This window comes from Cnephaeus nilssonii (genome assembly GCF_951640355.1).
Source record: "Cnephaeus nilssonii genome assembly, chromosome: 9".
Lineage (NCBI taxonomy): Eukaryota > Metazoa > Chordata > Mammalia > Chiroptera > Vespertilionidae > Cnephaeus > Cnephaeus nilssonii.
The window spans coordinates 81,476,876-81,493,819 of NC_137080.1; the positions used below are offsets into that span (position 1 = coordinate 81,476,876).

Below are 16,944 nucleotides of genomic sequence, written 5' to 3' on the forward strand. Positions count from 1 at the left end.
AAGTGGGGCTAGAACTCATGTTTCCAGTTGCCTGGTCTAGTGTCCATATAGAGAAAGTTTTCCATTTATTCTTATTGCTATACCACCAGGAAGACCTCATAGCCCAAATGATACCTATCCCCAGTAGCATAGACTGCTTGCTTTTTAATTTTGCCACTACCACATATCAGCTATGTAGCCTTGTAGAGTTATTCTTTCTTCTAACCTTCCATTTTCATATCTGAAAAGTAGTGATGATTTAGTGGTACCATAGGATCGCTGAGAGGGTTAAATGACATAAGCCTTGGAGAGAGCTGAGCACCATGCCTGGAGCATAGTGAGCTCCCAGTAAATGATAGGGATCATCATCATCATCATCATCATCACCAACAGTTACTATCCACAATTCTATTATAAATAGCTTGCCTGACTCTAGAATAATAGTATTGTCTAGAACAGTGATGGCGAACCTATGACACGCGTGTCAGCACTGACACGCGTAGCCATTTCTGATGACACGCGGCCGCTGAGGCGGCCGCATGCCGAGGATGAAACATTTGCTGCTCCTGAGGATGAAACATTTGCGAAATAATGTTTTTTCCTCAAAGTGACACACTACCCGAGTTATGCTCAGTTTTTTGGCGAAGTTTGACACACCAAGCTCAAAAGGTTGCCCATCACTGGTCTAGAATTTTAAGAATCCTTGGTTGATCTCTTGAGTTCTGACTGATTCAACCCCCAGTTGCATTTGAGACACAAAGATCTTGCTAGGCCTTAGTTTTCTCATCTAAAAAACTAAAGTGTGTGTGTCAGGTAGTTGGGAAACTTGAACTAGAGATGAATTCTAACTTGTCTTCCAATTCTGATGGTATGTTTTTATGCTCTGACCAGACATATCAAGAATTCATTTTTCAATTTTCATAAAACATATCCAGAATAAACAATAAATGTTAAGCAACAGACCAGAGTAAGTGACCGTGGTCACTCCAAAGCTCACCAAACATCCCCTCACCCCCCATGTTTAGCGTTTTTAAAAGATAAAAAATTAAAAGAGGTAATTTAAAAAATTTTATATGAGTTTGCTAGACTATGTGGCTTAAATTAATTTTCACACCATTCTGGAGCTTAGAATTCTAAAATCAAGGTGTTGGCAGGGTTGATTTCTTCAGAGGCCTCTCTCCTTGGCTCGTAGATGGCCATCTTCCTCTGATGTGTTCACATGGTCCTTCCTCTGTATTTATCTGTGTCAAATCTCCTCTTATAAGGTCACTAGTCATATTGGATTAGGGTCCACCCTAATGACCTCATTTTAGTTAATTACCTCTTTAAAGACTCTGTCTCTACAGAAGGTCACATTCTGGGGCATTGGGATTTAGGATTTCAACACATCAATTTTGGAGGGACACAACTCAGCCCATTTCACATTCCAACTATGACCAAGCCCTTTTGTGCTTCCTGGGCATGATCTCTAATCTTTATGACAATTATGCAAAATGGGTACTGTGACCCTCGTCATTCACGTCAGGAAACTTTCATCATTCACGCCAGGAAACTGAGGCTCAGTGGGGTTAAATGTCTGGACCCTAGTTATTAAGTGGTGGAGCTGAAATCAGAACACAAGCCTGTTTGGCGTCTAAGCTGCTGTTCTTTCCACTACAGGAAGGAGGGAATCACCTGAGCCCAGGGCCATCAAATTCATTCTCTTTCCAAGTTAGAGCTGCAATTGCTCTGCTCAGGAGAAGAATGTCCTCCTGAGGACCACGCTGAGCCCATGTCACAAGCTGCTCAAGGGAACGTGCACAAGTGGCTCACGAGACTGCTGAACACCACCCATTGGGATGTTTTGTTCCCTTTGAAACAGAGCTGCTTCTGCAGCTCCTTTTCTGCCTGAAATTCTTTCTTTCTCCATTAGACATTGAAGTATTGCCCATCCTTCAGGGTCTGACTAGTGACCCTGGTCACTCCAAAGCTCATCCAATGTCCCCCTGTCCTCAACTCCTGTCATGCTTATCACTTGTACACTATAAGTCACTTTGGTCATAGGCCAACTTGGGTGCAGATCTGACTCTGCTACCTACTAGCTGGGGGGCCTGGGTAGGTTCTGTAACCTGTCTGGGCCTTTAATATTTTCTCATCTCTGGGTTAGGATTAAAATGCCTACCTCACAGAGTTATTGGGAGAGATAAATAAATGAGTTGACATATTTATTGTACTTAGCACTGTGCCTGATATATAGTAGGCATTTAGTAAAAGTGTATCTTTCAAGCTTGCTTCCTTTTAGTTTATATTTCTTTAACTGTATGTTTCATGTCGTTCCAACAAGATTGAGAGCTTCTCGGGGGCAAGGACCAAGAGTCATTTCAATTTGTGAATGCACAGCACAATTTTGGGCCAATAAAAAGTAGCCTGTATTTGTTGGTCCAGAAGTGCCCAACACATTTGACGCTATTTGAGATATAGAACACAAGCTCACAAAAGAGGATTTCAGGCAGAGAGCAGCATAAGCAGAGGCAGCTGTCTCCATTTCAAAGGGCACAAAACAGCCCAAAGGGTGATGGTTACCAGTCCCATGAGCCACTGGTGGCTTCTGTTATATATCTCATATAGGCTATTGGATTGCATCCATTCATCCATTCATTCATCCAGTGCTGATTGATTGCCTCTTAAACGCATCCCCCTGAAGATTCTGTTTCTACATAGATTCTTTAGTAGAGGGAGAGCTATCTGTTGGTGATGGGAAGGACCAGGGGTGTCCAGGGAAATGTAGAAAGAGCAATGGAATGTTGACGATATGGATCTGGAGATCTCATGTATCAGAAGCAGGTGGGGTAGACACAGACTCTCAGCTCCCATCCCCCAGAAATTCTGATTTAATTGCTCTGGGATGATATTGAAACAACAAACAAAAGAAACTCCCTAGGTGTTGGTTCTGATGCACAGCCAGGGATAAAAACCACTGACGCAGATGCTACAAAAATGCTCCAGGAAACTTCCTTCCAGGGTGGTGGTACCTGGCAAGGCTCGAGGAGGGTCCATGTGCTGGGCTGGAGCTAGGAGCAGAGCCCTGGGCTGGAGGAAGCGGGGGGTGGGGGTTGGGGAGGCACATGACAGAGGCTGATCAAACATGGGCTCTCTTTCCCCTCTTACCTTCCTAGTTCCCAAGAGGAGAGTAACAAGACTGGACTCCCCAGGGAGAGGGGCCAAGGATTGCAGGCGAGCCCAGAAGGCAGAGCTGTGTAGAGCTTAGGAAGTAAATCATTACCAGGAAGAATCCCACTACTGCCCTATTTAGAAATAGCTTGGAGTCACAATTTGATGATGAGCTCACAGATGTGATCATTTTGTGAACAGGCTTTGAACTTACAAAGTACACAAACCCATTTACTCCTCTTCCTACTCCAAGTCTGGGTAGGTCCAGGCTGATGAAGCGTTTCCAAAAGAGCAGTTGATCTTAAGCACTGGCGGTTTCAAAGCTTTGGGGGAACGGTTTCCTGGCGTGTTTCAGGCCCATTTCACAATGACAGCTGCTGCAGGAGAACGTCCTTAGAGAATGCTCCACGGAACCAGACCCTCATCCTCCCAATGCCGGCTGCCGAGAATCCCGACCACTATTCCTGGCATCTGATGTCAGGGTGCTTGACTCCCCTCTCCCTAACTCCAGGGACAGGAAAATAGAGTCAGAGGAGGCCAGGAAGTTGGTCATCACCATAGGGTTAGATCATATTTCCCAGTTTTTTCTAAGACACAGCCGGCTCACATAGGTTGCTGAGTTTTAGTACAGAATGTTCAGGACTTATCATTTTAAAAGAGAAAGAAATTGGGAGCGATATCAGATCATTTTCTCTCTCTTGCTGTTCGTCTCTGTATCTCTTAGTGGTTATCTGTCCTTAACTCCAGGAATTTGGAGTAAACAAGAACCTCTAGGGGATTTATGACTAAGGGAGCGCTACCGAAGACACATTGCCGTGAATGTGCGATAATGCTCTTCACTTTTCGCTGGATAAATTTGGATTTTTGCCTCCATTAGCCAAGTGAAAGATCTACTGCCTTTCTCACAGACAAGAATAGCTCTGAGCTGGAGGGCTAGGTAAGACAAGTGCATCTCAGGTTTCCCCCCACATGTAGTAGCAACCTCAAAAGCTGACCTGATCTTCAGCCAGTATCACTGCTCTGATTGGTCAGGCCCATGACATACTGGTTGTCACATATTTTGAAATTACCTCTCTCTCAAAGGGGTGGCATTCTCCTTGCAGGTGGCGAACCCCTCACCTGCGCTGTGTGACTGATGACTGCACACAGTGGTCATCACTCTTCTGCATCCAGGGAACCCCCTCCCCACAGTGGGTCCTCCCTACTTCTCTGTTTCTATTGACCTGTGATTTTGTTGTCACCAAATGCTTCCTTTAAGTAAACAATGTTGATTTAGTCAAGAGCTGTCCTGGGGAAGGCTGGGGAAGATGGGGACAGTGGACAGTAGTGGATGGTGGCCTATACAGAAGGACAAGATGTAGCCACTTAGGGACATTATAATTCTTCCTAACTCAACGAAAGGCCAACATTGGAGAATGGTGGAAAGATATGGAGTCAGCTTGGGTCCTTCTAATACCTGAGTCCCTCCATGGGTGTCGCAAATTAAGGGAGGTTCATTAACCATTCATTTATTAAGTCTCATCCCCTGATTAACTGCCTCAGTATGGAACCAGCCAACACTAAGTTGGGGCCTGAAAAAACTTGAGTTGCCTCCTACATACTCCATTCATCCTGGGAACAGTTGCTATCACCACACTGAACCAGCCTGCCCACTATCTACAAAAGCCCACATTCTTTCAACAAAGGAGAAAAAACCTCAGGTAGAGAATTGAGCAATGAGTTGCTATGATTTCCCATCAGCAGCGCATCTGATCTCAAATATCTGTTCCTGTAACCCAAATTGCAAAGCATTTTCCAAAAACCATCGAGTTGCAGAATTTTAAAAATGTATTTGATTGCCAGGTTGGCCAATTGGGTCAGTTTACCAAGGCCTTACACTTCCCTCTTTTCGACTGGGGAAAAGGAAAAGGAGGCAGCTGGCAGCTGGTGATTGAAACACAATTCTCTCCGGCATGTAAGTGTTGGCAGTCATTTCTGTGTTATCTTGGCCACGGCCGCCTGGCACTCTCTGCAGCGCCTGGGCCAAGGACTGCCCTTCCTGATGGTTGCCCTCTGGATTCCACCAGCAGTCAGGGTGAAAACCACAGCAGACTGCGGCCCTGGAGCTCTTCATGGCTTTTAGTTGCATTTGAGTCTCAGAAAAGTCTGTGAGAGAATTAGAGGAGGTGTAATTATCCCCCTATCACAGATGGGGGAACTGAGACTCAGATAACCGACCTATTCAAGGAAACACAGCTAGTTTATAGTAATCCTGGATCCTAATCCCTACCCATTCCTTAGTCCAGTGCTCTTTTCAGAACACATGGACATAGGAAAGTCAGTAAGGAAAAAATTTCCACAAGGCAGTTTCTCCTGGTCCCCAGACCCATGAGATTTGGGATTCTTCCATCTGATAGTCTACTTTTTAATTGCCATAGTAAGTAATCTGGTCACCTAAAAACTTTGTTTTCATCACCATCATTATAAAAAGATAACTATCAAAAATCAATACATAGGCATAGCCCATGGACAATAGTTTGGGGAAGGCCTGGGGTGGGGGCGGGAGTGAGGTGGAGGGGGGGGTCAGTACTTTTAACAATAAAGATAAATTTAAAAATGATAATAAAATCAAATTATAAGGAAGAGAACAAATAATAAAATAAAAGCAATAGAAAATTTGCAAGGGGCAACAAAAATCAATACATAGGATGGGGCATATTATAATGTTAATATTCTACACTACATACTATGAGACTATAAAATGCAACTTATCATTTTATGGTTTAATTCTAGGATTTTCCATACTATGGGTCATGAAGTCAATTTAATAAAAAATTAAATTAAAAGAAAAAATAAGGATAGACTAGAATTGAAAATATCAGTGTTGCATGTAGCAAAGGTTAAGTATTAATCTCTAATCCTTTTGTTCATATATTATGTGTACTGGATCCCAAGGTTAAAATTATTTCGTACTAAATAGTCTTTCCCTTTTTCTTATTTTCCCTCTTTTTCCTCTTTCTCTTTTCTTGTTCCTTATCTCTCTCCTTCACCATGTATAAAAACAAGTACCCAAAAGTCTGCCACCTTTGTCCTATTTACAAGCACCATTGCCCGTCCTCCTCAACCCGCATCCTGCCTCACATTTCCTCGCCCAAGGGTCTGGAGCAGAGGCTGTTTTCAAGAGTAGATACCTTAACGTACCTCCTTTCTCTGATGAAAAGGTCCTTTTGTAGTGTGACCTTTGAGATAGGGTTTGCAGGTTCTCTCCATGTTTTATAAATAACTTGCTCTCTCTCTAAACCACCACATTTCCATTTCAGGCAAAGCAACTCAAACTTGAAGAAATGAAACATCCAGGGAGAACCACATTGTGCTTCGTGATCCTTGTGATTTATTCTTCCCAAGTCACAGCGACCTGGAATATAGAGTCTGTTGTTCATCCTTTGGTGAGTAAATCCATGTCTGCTGTATTTTTCCTTGTCACATTTTTCTGAGATCCTGGGAATATCACAGACAGAAATGGCTTTAAAAAATTTTAGGGTCTGTGAGAAAGTGGGGGTAAACCTAAATGGACAGTAGTGTATCTACTCATGGGTGACAACTTGTCTTGCTGTGAAATCCCCCAGTCTTCCCTTTTTAACTAAACTGCCACCCCTAGGCCTGAAGCTGTACTCTGTGAAACTGACAACAGTGACTGTAAGGCAGATTTTGAGGATTGAAAAGAATGGGTGTTCTCAAAGGATTCATCTTAACTTAAGCATCAGATTATAGCACATTTCAAAGGGTGTTCATTGTGTGTGACCATCACAGACTGGGATAGCTGAAGGGGCAGAGATATCATCAAGCTTTTTGTTGACAAATTATCCAGGTAGTTTTGTCTTTGGAAAGTTAATGGGAGTTTTTCTTAACTAAAGGGGTGATAAGTGCTGTCTTATTATTATTTTTTTTTTCTTTTGGACATTATTGGGTTATTCCTTCCTTAGCTTACTCCATGTACCAGAGATAGAGTATGTTAGGGGTTATGAATCTTAGGAGATTAATGTAATTCTGTCTGTGTTTCAGCTTCTTCCTCTATAAAACAAAGATAATAATGGCACTGATTTCCTATGACTGCTGGGAGACTTAAATTAGTTGATATTTATAAGCTGCCTTAGAACAGTACCTGGCACATATTGAATACTGTAGCACTGTTTGCTATTATTATTTCTTCTACTATAGTGTTTGTTTTCTCTGCTGATTTTTTAAGAAGATATTTTAGTGCTACTCTATTTAGTCTGTTATGGCTTCATTGGTTGATTTTAGCATTGGAGATATCTCTTTTTGCCATGCTTTTAATTCGTTGTCCATCCTGTCTTTGTATTGTGTTTGCCTGATCTTTGTCCTTTATTTTTTGTTTAGCTTTTAATATATCACTTTGCTTTAATAGTTCTTTTATAAACAACATGTGTTTAAGGCTTTTTTTTTTTCATGTAAATCAAATCTGAGTAAACCTGACTTTGATTGTGTGTATAACTTATTCACATTAATACCATATTTAAAATGCTTGGTCCTACTTTCAGGATTTTGTTTTATGACTTTATGTATTTCCTATTTTCTGTTTTCATTTCTTTCATCATTTCACCTAGGTTTTCTCTGTCTTTTTATTTTTTTATTTTTATGTCTCTCATGACTTGGGCGGTATACTTTGTGTGCAGAGTGTGACCCTGACGATTTTGTGCAGCAGTGTGCGCACATATGGTACAGAGGGAGATGCTTACATTTCCTGTGGATTCACAGGGTCAGTGCAGAGCTCTAGTTACCCCAGGCACGTGGGGAGAAAGCCAAAGCATGAGGGGTTCACAGCAATGGGGTTAGCTTTACCTCTGCTCCAGGGTCCTAGTGCCTTCCCATTGTGCCAGGTTGGCCCTCATTGCAGACGCCCTAACAAAGCCTCTCCATCTGCCTGGTGGCACAGGCTGTCAGGCGATAAGCCCCTGGCCTCCAAGTGTTGCTAGTAGAATTTGAACTTGATCTTCCTGGAAGGTCCCCTCCCTCCAACCCCCCCCCCCCCCTTTCTCACTAGATCTGCATTCAAGATATAATATCTTCATACCGCCCAAAGGCCAAAGACCTCCATAGGAGACTTGAGACCTTCTTATCAGCTTACACTGCTCTAAGCTGCCACCCAGCTTCCATGGCTGGCCTTCTATCATGTTAAATGCATAGTGATGAGCTTTAAAAAACAATTATAGTTTTTGAAATAAAATTCACCATTTTGACAATTTTTAAGTATGTATTTCAGTACTGTTAAATATACTCACATGGTCATGCAACCAATCTGCAGAACTTTTTCATCTTGCAAAACTGAAAATCTATACCTTATAAATGGCAGCTCCCCATTGTCTCCTTCCCTCAGCACCTGGCAACCACTGTTCTACTTCCTGTCTCTATAATTTTGACTATTCTAAGCACTTCCTATAAGTGGAATTGCACAGTATTTGTCTTTTGGTGACTGGCTTATTTCACCTGGCATAATGTTCTAAAAATGTATCTATGTGATAATATGCATCAGAATTTCCTTCCTTTCTTAAGACCGAATAATGATCCACTGATGTATATCTACCTTCTCTTTATTCCTGTATCCATCAATGGACACTTGGGTTGCTTTTACCTCTTGGTCATTGTGAATAAAGCTGCTATAAACATGGGTGTGCAAATAGGGGTGGTGGGCTTTTGAGGTGGATGATGTACTTTCTCAAACTTCAATGTGCACATGAATCCACCTGGGACCTTCTTAAAATGCAGATTTCAACTCAGGAAGGCTGGGGTGGGGCCCCGGATGTTGCATTTCTGACAAGTTGCACTTACCCCTGTCCCAGGGAGCACACTTTCAGCAGCAAGGCTGTCCACTCTCAACTGTGGCCTCAGCCCTGAGTCTGAAGCCCAGCTCCGACCCTCACTAGCTTTGGAAAGAGTCACTTTTCTTTATCTCCCTTAACCTCTTTCCCCTACATGATATGAGAATAAATAGTATCTCCTCATCAGTTGGTTGGGAGGACTAAATGTCGCACACATGTATGCCTTAGCACAGTGACAAACACAGAACAAGTACTTAAGATTTAGTAGTTATTTTTACTATTCTAGTACAAATAAACCGGTGTTAATTAATATGCTTGTGCGAGGAGACATTCCAACAGGATCCTTGTTGAGATAATTATTTAATACTAGTGCCTGGGTGCACGGATTCATGCACATTGAAAGGAAATTAATTAGAAGGTGGCCAGCGGGGAGGGACTGGGTGAGACGGGCCAGACACACACTGGAGCCAACCTCCCACGGCCCCTCCCTGACCAGCCGCACCTGGGGTGCGCCATGGCTCAGCTCGAAGGTCGTCTGTGGAGTGAGCGGGGTCCCTCCGGCAGGTGGGGGTCCCTTGGCCTGGCCTGGGGGGATAAGGCCAAAACTGGTTCTCTGACATCCCCCAAGGGGTCCCAGATTGTGAGAGGGCTGTTCTCAGGTGACACGCCCCAGAATAGAGTTCCTTCCTCTCTGGTTCTGGGTGTGTCACCCGAGAACCGCAGCTGCCAAGTCATTGCAGCTCAGCAGCTCCTGTATTGAGTGTCTGCCCCCTGGTGGTCAGTGCGCATCATAGCTACTGGTTGGACGGTCGGATGGTCGCTTAGCCTTTTATATATATAGATTGAGGCAAAGATCTTAAATCTGGGATTCCAGGTCAAGTCAAAGAGGAGTGAGGGACAGGGCCTTGACATGGAGGAGTGAGATCTGGCGACAGCAGTGACCTTTGAGGACCCCTTATCATCAGGTTCCATGGGAATTTTCTTTCTACACATAAAATTCACCTCTTATTCCTGACTGACTATCTACACCCTCTTCAGGCACTGCCCCACCTACGTGGTTGTTTGTAAAGTCCTGTGGAACAGGTGGGGCATTTCCTGGAATCGCTGACCTCGTGTCTGCTGGCTGAAGCTTGGCGGTCAGGAGATCCCCTCTGGAGGAGCTGGCCAGTGTCGCTCAGACACTCGTCTGGGTACTTCTAGGTGGGCAAGCTGAGGGAGGCCCGGCTGGAGGCTCTGTTATCTCGTCCGAAGTAAACATTCATCTCAGCAGTGGGAGCCCCTGGCAGGATCTATGTTCCCTCATGAGTCCTCGGCACCCAAAGTTCAAGAAAAATGGCAAGTTCTGGAGTCTCAGAGGTCCTAGAACTGGGGTGACATGAGCACTCAGGAGGACAAAGCTGCCCCCATCCCCCATGAGCCCCAGGCCAGCTGGACACACGGACACACACCACAGCTAGAGACTTCACACACGCCTGGTGTGCCCCAGCCCAGTGTCTTCCACAGCGTAAGAAGCCGAGGCTTAGAGTGAGCACGGCTTTTCCCACCAGGAAGAGCAGTGGTGGTGGGATTCAGTTCCGGGTGAGACTCCAGCATCTGCCTCATTGAAGCCCAGGCCCCGAGACCTGGCGGCCAGTCCTCTGCTCCTTCTCAAACCTGGGAGAGCGACCACTACCACGGGGGAGCTCCTGGGAGGTTTTATTGCTTTCAGTATATTTTCTCTCTGTTCCTCCCAATGATTGCAGGGCTCACAATAAAACGTAGGTTATTCTCACAAGAAGTTGTGAATCCTCATTGGACAATAGAGAGGCATGTTCCCTGAAAAGTCCCGATCATCACCACAGATTCAGGAACTAGTTCAGAAGCAGCGTTTCTCAAAGGGTGGCCTCACATGAGGGGATATGCGGTGGAAAAGGCAGGTTTCTTCACACACACACACACACCCCGGACCTGCTAAATCAGATGACAGAGAGGAGAGGCAAGTTACCCTTATGCTCACAAAGGTTTCAAATACGTTGCATGAGAGCATTGAAATGTATCTTCATCTTAGCAGACGACTGCCAGCACCAATCTTTAGCCCCACTGGGCAATGAGAAAATGACATCTCCACCGGGGACAGCTGACCAAAGGTCACTGCCAGTGGCCACCTTCTCCCGGGCTGAGTCTCCCAACCGCAGCCCATGAAGTGTGGACCGAGGAAGCTTCTGATGGCCCCCACGCCCCATGCCCTACGGCCAGGCCCCAGGGAGGAGGGAGGCTGGAATGCAGCGGAAGACCCTTCCCCTCCGCCTGGGCACAGGGCCAACGCAGGCTCCAGGGGAAGCCGGCAGGAACCAGCCCTGGGTGTGGACGCTCCTCCTTCTTGGGTTGGTTCCTCATATTCAGTGAAGCTGACATAACCTCACGGCGAGCGAAGTAGCATCTGGGCTTCTAAAATTCCAGTCGTCACCCATCACTGCTCTAGTCACTCTTCAAGAACATTTATGAACTGTCAGGTATAGTTTCTCCCCAGTTCCCAAGGATGTTAACACTTGTCATCGGAAAGAAAGGGGGTGGGAAGAGGCAATAGAGAAAAAGTGCAAGGAAAAGACAAAGTGGGTCCCTGAGACAAACCCACAGTTTTCTGGAGAATCTCCTGATTAAATGATGCTTGTGTGGACAACTGCAGAGTTGGAGCCAGGCTAGCTGGGTTCAAATCCTGACTCTGCTATTTAAGGGCTGTGTGACCTTTGCCAAGTTATTGACCTCTCTGTGCCTGTGTTTTCTCATCAGTGAAATGTGGGACATGGCAGTACCAGAGGCTGTCGTGAGAATTAAATAAGTCAGCATACATCGAGTGCTTAATAGTGTCTGGCATGGGGTGTTGAACACATCTTAGGAATTATTACTTTTGTTACCGTTATGATGTGAGATAACTAGAAAATAACAGTAGACAATGCAGATAGCAGAACGAGCTCTGCCTCGGGTAAGGTTCTTAGGTGTGTAGCGTTCATGGGAAAGAACACACTTCTGTGGGCGGGAGTTGTCTGGGGAGACCTCATAAAGGCAGGGCTCTTCTATTGCCCTTAAAGGGAGTTTGGATTGGGAAGAACGTCCACAGGGAAATCCACCTGGAGGCAGGGGTGAGCTAAGAGACCTGTTTCAGATCAAGGTGTGGTTACCAGCTGTGGAGCTGGCATTGATCCCAACAGGAAAGCCAATCAATGCCAGTTCTTAAACCAGAAGCCACCTGATGACGGGAGATGAGCTTTCCAGAGATGCAGCAAGAGGCGGTGTGCAGAAAGAGAGGTCCGTGGTCCATGGGAAAGGTACCCCCAGAACAATGTGAAGCCCTGTCTCAGAATAGCATTTACTATGTCACCAAAACTCGTTTCAGTGCTGTCAATTTATTAAGCATTTGACAATCTCCTCACGCAAGCTATTTTATCCCTATATTATAGATGAGTACTTTTATCCCTATATTATAGGTGAGGCACTGAGAGGTTAAGTAACTTGCCCAAAGTCACACAGCCATTTTGTGGCAGGGCTCAGATTTGAAGTCCATGTCTGCAGAGTCCTTGTTTTTACCTATTGTGCTTTGTCATGTAATTAACATTTATTAAGCGCTTACTATGTGCCACATTATAGTTCACTTAATTCTCATAACAATTCTATAAGGTCAGTACCATTATTATTCTGTTTTACAGAAAAGAAAACTGAGACTCAGAGAGAACAAATAAGTTCCTCAAAGTCCTAAATAAATTCCTCAAAGTCACATAGCTCGTCAGTGGCACGGCTTTGTACCCAGGCAGTCTGACTCTGGAGCTCGCTCTTGGGGCCCTGCCACAGAAAGCGACCATCGGGAGAAAAAGGAGCCGGGAGGGAGAGAATAACTCCTAAGCATGGACGACCTAAATGGCCCTAATGCTGCAGGAATACTCCCGTGGGGACAGGCGGAGTGCCAGGCAGAGGCCGTGAGACTTGTCGCAAAGGCCAAAGGAATGAGTCAGGGTTCCAGGCCTGGGCAAGTAGCACAAGTTGAGAACACCACGATTTATACTTCTTGACAGGACTCAAACTGCAGAACCCTGAGAAACTCAGACGCGGTGATGTCGTCCACTCCTGGAGCTAGAGACTGGTCTATAGAAAGTGAATTCCCAGGTCACAAGACAGTCAAGTCCATGGCATTTTCCCCACCCCTGAGTTGCTGTTTGCCCCGCACTCACTCACTGGGCACAAGGTGCTAACCCCGAATCTGCAGCCTTAAACTCAGCTCTAACGCGTGGGGCACAGGAGCAGAACGCTGTAGTGGAAAGACGTCTCTACCACTAATTGACAATTTTCTAAAATGTTCTTTCAGAGTCTCCAGGAGCATGAACTAGCAGAGGAGGAGCCACTGAGGCAGAAACGAGCGGGTATGTGAACTCTTTCTTGTCAATCACTTCTAGTGAGTCAATTAAATGATATTGGCTCTAACTTTTCCAAACAGTGTGATCTACAATTCAGTCTCAATATCTAGAAGTAATTACAAAAAAAACACGCCATTCTCTACCAAATGGCATTAAAGGAATCTTAGCAACATTCCTATGCCCCTTCCTTCTCCCACCGCCTGTGCCCGTCTCCTCTGCTGCCCTCCACCTGCAAAAGCCTGCTTCTCCACTCTCAACCCTGCAGCCTTTCCTTTTGCCGTTTTTTTTTTAACCTCTTTGATCCTCACTTATCACTTTATTTTCTGGATCCACTTAACCACTAGACTCAAGACCTTCTCCTCTGTCTCCCACTCTAATTTTCCCACTAAATTTCAAAAGCTGGTCTGGAAAATAGACGGCTCTGCCCCTTGCAGGGTTGAGGGCAGTGAGAGCTGTAAACACCTACGTGTACATGATCCTTGGGGCCCTGTCCCATGTGCAGGACCTGGGCGGGTGTCAGCGTACATCTGCAGGCTGGTTTTTCCTCGAACCAGATTCTCCTACTTTTCTCATAGGAACCTTTCAAAAGCATCATCCTGATGCTTTTCTTTCCCTGCATGAAATTCTTCATGGGCTTGCAATTGCCTTGAAGATAAAATCCAATTACCTGCTTGGTTCCTACTGGAGGGACCCTGCCTGCCTTTCCCACATGTTCTATTCCTGTCCTCTTTCACTCAGCCAGTGCCCTGCCCACCACCCCCCTTTGCTTGTCCAAGGGACTCTGACTTAAGTCTCAATCACAGGGGTTCCTGCCATGTAAGGTCTTGCATCGAATCCCAGACAGGGTGGGGCTGCTTTCTGGGTTCCCACTGCCCTTGATACATTCCCGTAGCACAACAGTGTCCCAGTGCTTTGTCATTCTGCTTCCTGTTTGTCATCCCTAGTAGACATGAGCGCCCCTGAACTCTGAGAAACTCAAACACGGTGATGTCTTCCGCTCCGTCTCTGTATAGCTGCCCCTGTGTGAGTTCAGAGGATCCGTTCCTATTGTGGAGTCTGCTGGCCTGTGGCTACAGCAACTGTGTAGAAGGTGGAACTTCTTACCTATAGCACTGTGAGGGGATAATTCTCCAGACGTGCTGTGACTCGCTCTGCTCAGTCTCGTGGTCTGAAAGACTGGCTGGGCTGCCGAAGGGAGTAGGCTTGTCAGAGGTCAGAGTGGAGGTGTCTGTTAGAGCCCTCACAGCGCAGCAACCAGACCCCACTGCTGTGAAACTAGAACCTGATCACGTTTTATCAAGCTCTCAAAACCCTCATTGGAAGGTCATACCGCTGATAACTTTCTTTTCCTTCCCTTATTTTTCTTTTCTTTTTCCTTTTCTTTTCTCTTCTCTTTCTGCTTCTGTTTTAGCCTTGTTTCCTATCCCTGTGGGATCCCCACTCCCCCTTTCTGCCCTCCTTGCTTGAAGTGGTCTACAGTACAGAGGGCACTTTCTGTGCTTTAAAAAGAGTATCATTATGGCTCTAGCCTGTTAGGCTCAGTGGATAGAGCATGGGTCCCAGGTTTTATTCTGGTCAAAGGCACGTACCTCGGTTGCAGGCTTGATCCCTGGCCCTGGTTCAGGCATGTGCAGGAGGCAACCAATCGATGTCTTTCTCTCATCAATGTTTCTCTCTCTGTCTCTCCCCCTCCCTTCCACTCTCTCTACAAGTCAATGGAAAAATATCTTCAGGTGAGGATTAACGAAAAAAATTAAAATAAAAAAATAATAAAATAAAAAGAGCATCATTATGTCTACCCCCGCTTCCTGCCCCCTGTGACAGGCACAGGGCCACAGGTGCCCCATGCAGCACTTTGAAAGACTCTTCTTTTTAAAATCAAACTATTGGAGGGTGAGTTCTAGCTCCAGGTTCCTGCCAGCTTCTTCTAGGCCTTGGCTGCCTGCTTCCCCAGGGGCAGTGGGGCACCCACAGCTGTAAAAGTAACATCTTCCTGCACTTCCTGAGGCTGTTTGTGACCCATGGCAACAGCACGAGAGGTTAGCCCTTGGGGAGGAAACCGCTTCCACTTCTAAGGGTTTGACATTCCACAATTTTTCCAGACGTGCTTTCATTAAAAACTCTCATGATGATGATAAATCACCATGAAAACCTCTTTTCCTTTATTACATGTGGTCTCTGTGCTCTCACGCCTCCAGAGTCCTCTGGGATTTGTTAATCACTCAACTCGCCATTTGCAGGAGATGGATTGGCCTCGGTACTTTTACTAAAATACTGAAATAAGAAATGGCCATGGAGCCCTGGCTGGTTTGATTCAGTGGATAGAGCATCAGCCCGCGGACTGAAGGGTCTCGGGTTCCATTCCTGGCCAAGGGCATGTATCTCGGTTGCGGGCTCCCATCGATGTTTCTCTCTGTCTCTCCCCCTCCTGCCACTCTCTCTAAAAATCAATGGGAAAAATATCCTAGGGTGAGGATTAACAGGAAGGAAGGAAGGAAGGAAGGAAGGAAGGAAGGAAGGAAGGAAGGAAGGAAGGAAGGAAGGAGAGGCCCAGGCACAATGCAACAGATACTTGAAACGTGAGTTGCAATTAAGAGTGTGACTATGAGAGGAAGCAACAGGAGGGTTACATGCGGCACATGCCACACGGAGGTGTCGGTTCTGCTTGGTGTGTGAAGTTAGCGGGCTGAAAGCACTGCGCTCCGATTCTCAGAGTGGTATTCTCCTTCATGTATATGCTCAGCACCCTTTCTGGAGCCTTAATGCCAGAAAGGCTGAAATAATGGTTCCAAGAGAAAGAAAATTCTCAAAAGGAATTTTCTTTTGAGACACTGGACCAAGTTTTTAGAGCTTGGGATAGAATTGTCTTTAAACATGGGATCAATACTCATATTTATTCTGAGAACACTGTGGACTTTTCCCTAAGTCATTTTGTTCAGTTATATAACTTCTTGAGCCCTTGATATATATTTATATCACACACACACACACACACACACACACACACACACACACACACATATCACAACTCACAGGTTGAGAACTGCTGCTGTAGAGCCTAAGACCATCGGAAAACACAGATATTTACATTATGATTCATAACAGTAGCAAAATTACAGTTATGAAGTAGCAACAAAAATAATTTTATGGTTGGGGGTCACCACACCATGAGGAACTGTATTAAAGGGTTGTGACATTAGAAAGGTTGAGAACCACTGTATTATAGAGTTGTGGAGGGGAATAAATAATATTGTGTACATATTATTTTAAAAAATGTTAATGGAGTTATCTGGGGGGTTATTTGTTTTTGTTTGTTTTAATACTATTTTGCTAAAAACAAAGTCAACTAATTTACTTATAAAAACAATATATATGGGAGTGGGGTGGGGGGGGCAATGGTAAGATATGTACACATATAATACCTTAATAAAAAAATAGAAAAAAAAAATACTGTATTAGAAAGAGCCTGAAATAGCCCTGGTTCAGAGAACTTCCCATGTAACCACTAGAGTCAGGATGGATGCCTTCACACAGGAGTCAGCACTTTAGGAAAACTGTTTCAAGACTCTGCTGGGAAGAGAAGCCTGCACAGAAGCCCCAGAGGCCGGAGCAGG

The 16,944-nt window shown here is 45.1% G+C and overlaps 1 protein-coding gene across 4 annotated transcripts in view; it reads left to right on the plus strand.

The window, feature by feature from the left end:
• Positions 1–16,944, plus strand: part of ADGRF5 (adhesion G protein-coupled receptor F5) — a 104,555-nt gene that overhangs the window by 39,154 nt on the left and 48,457 nt on the right. For all 4 annotated transcript variants that reach the window (XM_079780858.1, XM_079780856.1, XM_079780859.1 and 1 more), the window contains exons 2-3: positions 6,429–6,554; positions 13,282–13,336. In XM_079780858.1, the coding sequence (XP_079636984.1) occupies positions 6,453–6,554; positions 13,282–13,336 (157 nt within the window). In that variant the 5' untranslated portion in view covers positions 6,429–6,452. The remainder of the gene's footprint in view (positions 1–6,428; positions 6,555–13,281; positions 13,337–16,944) is intronic.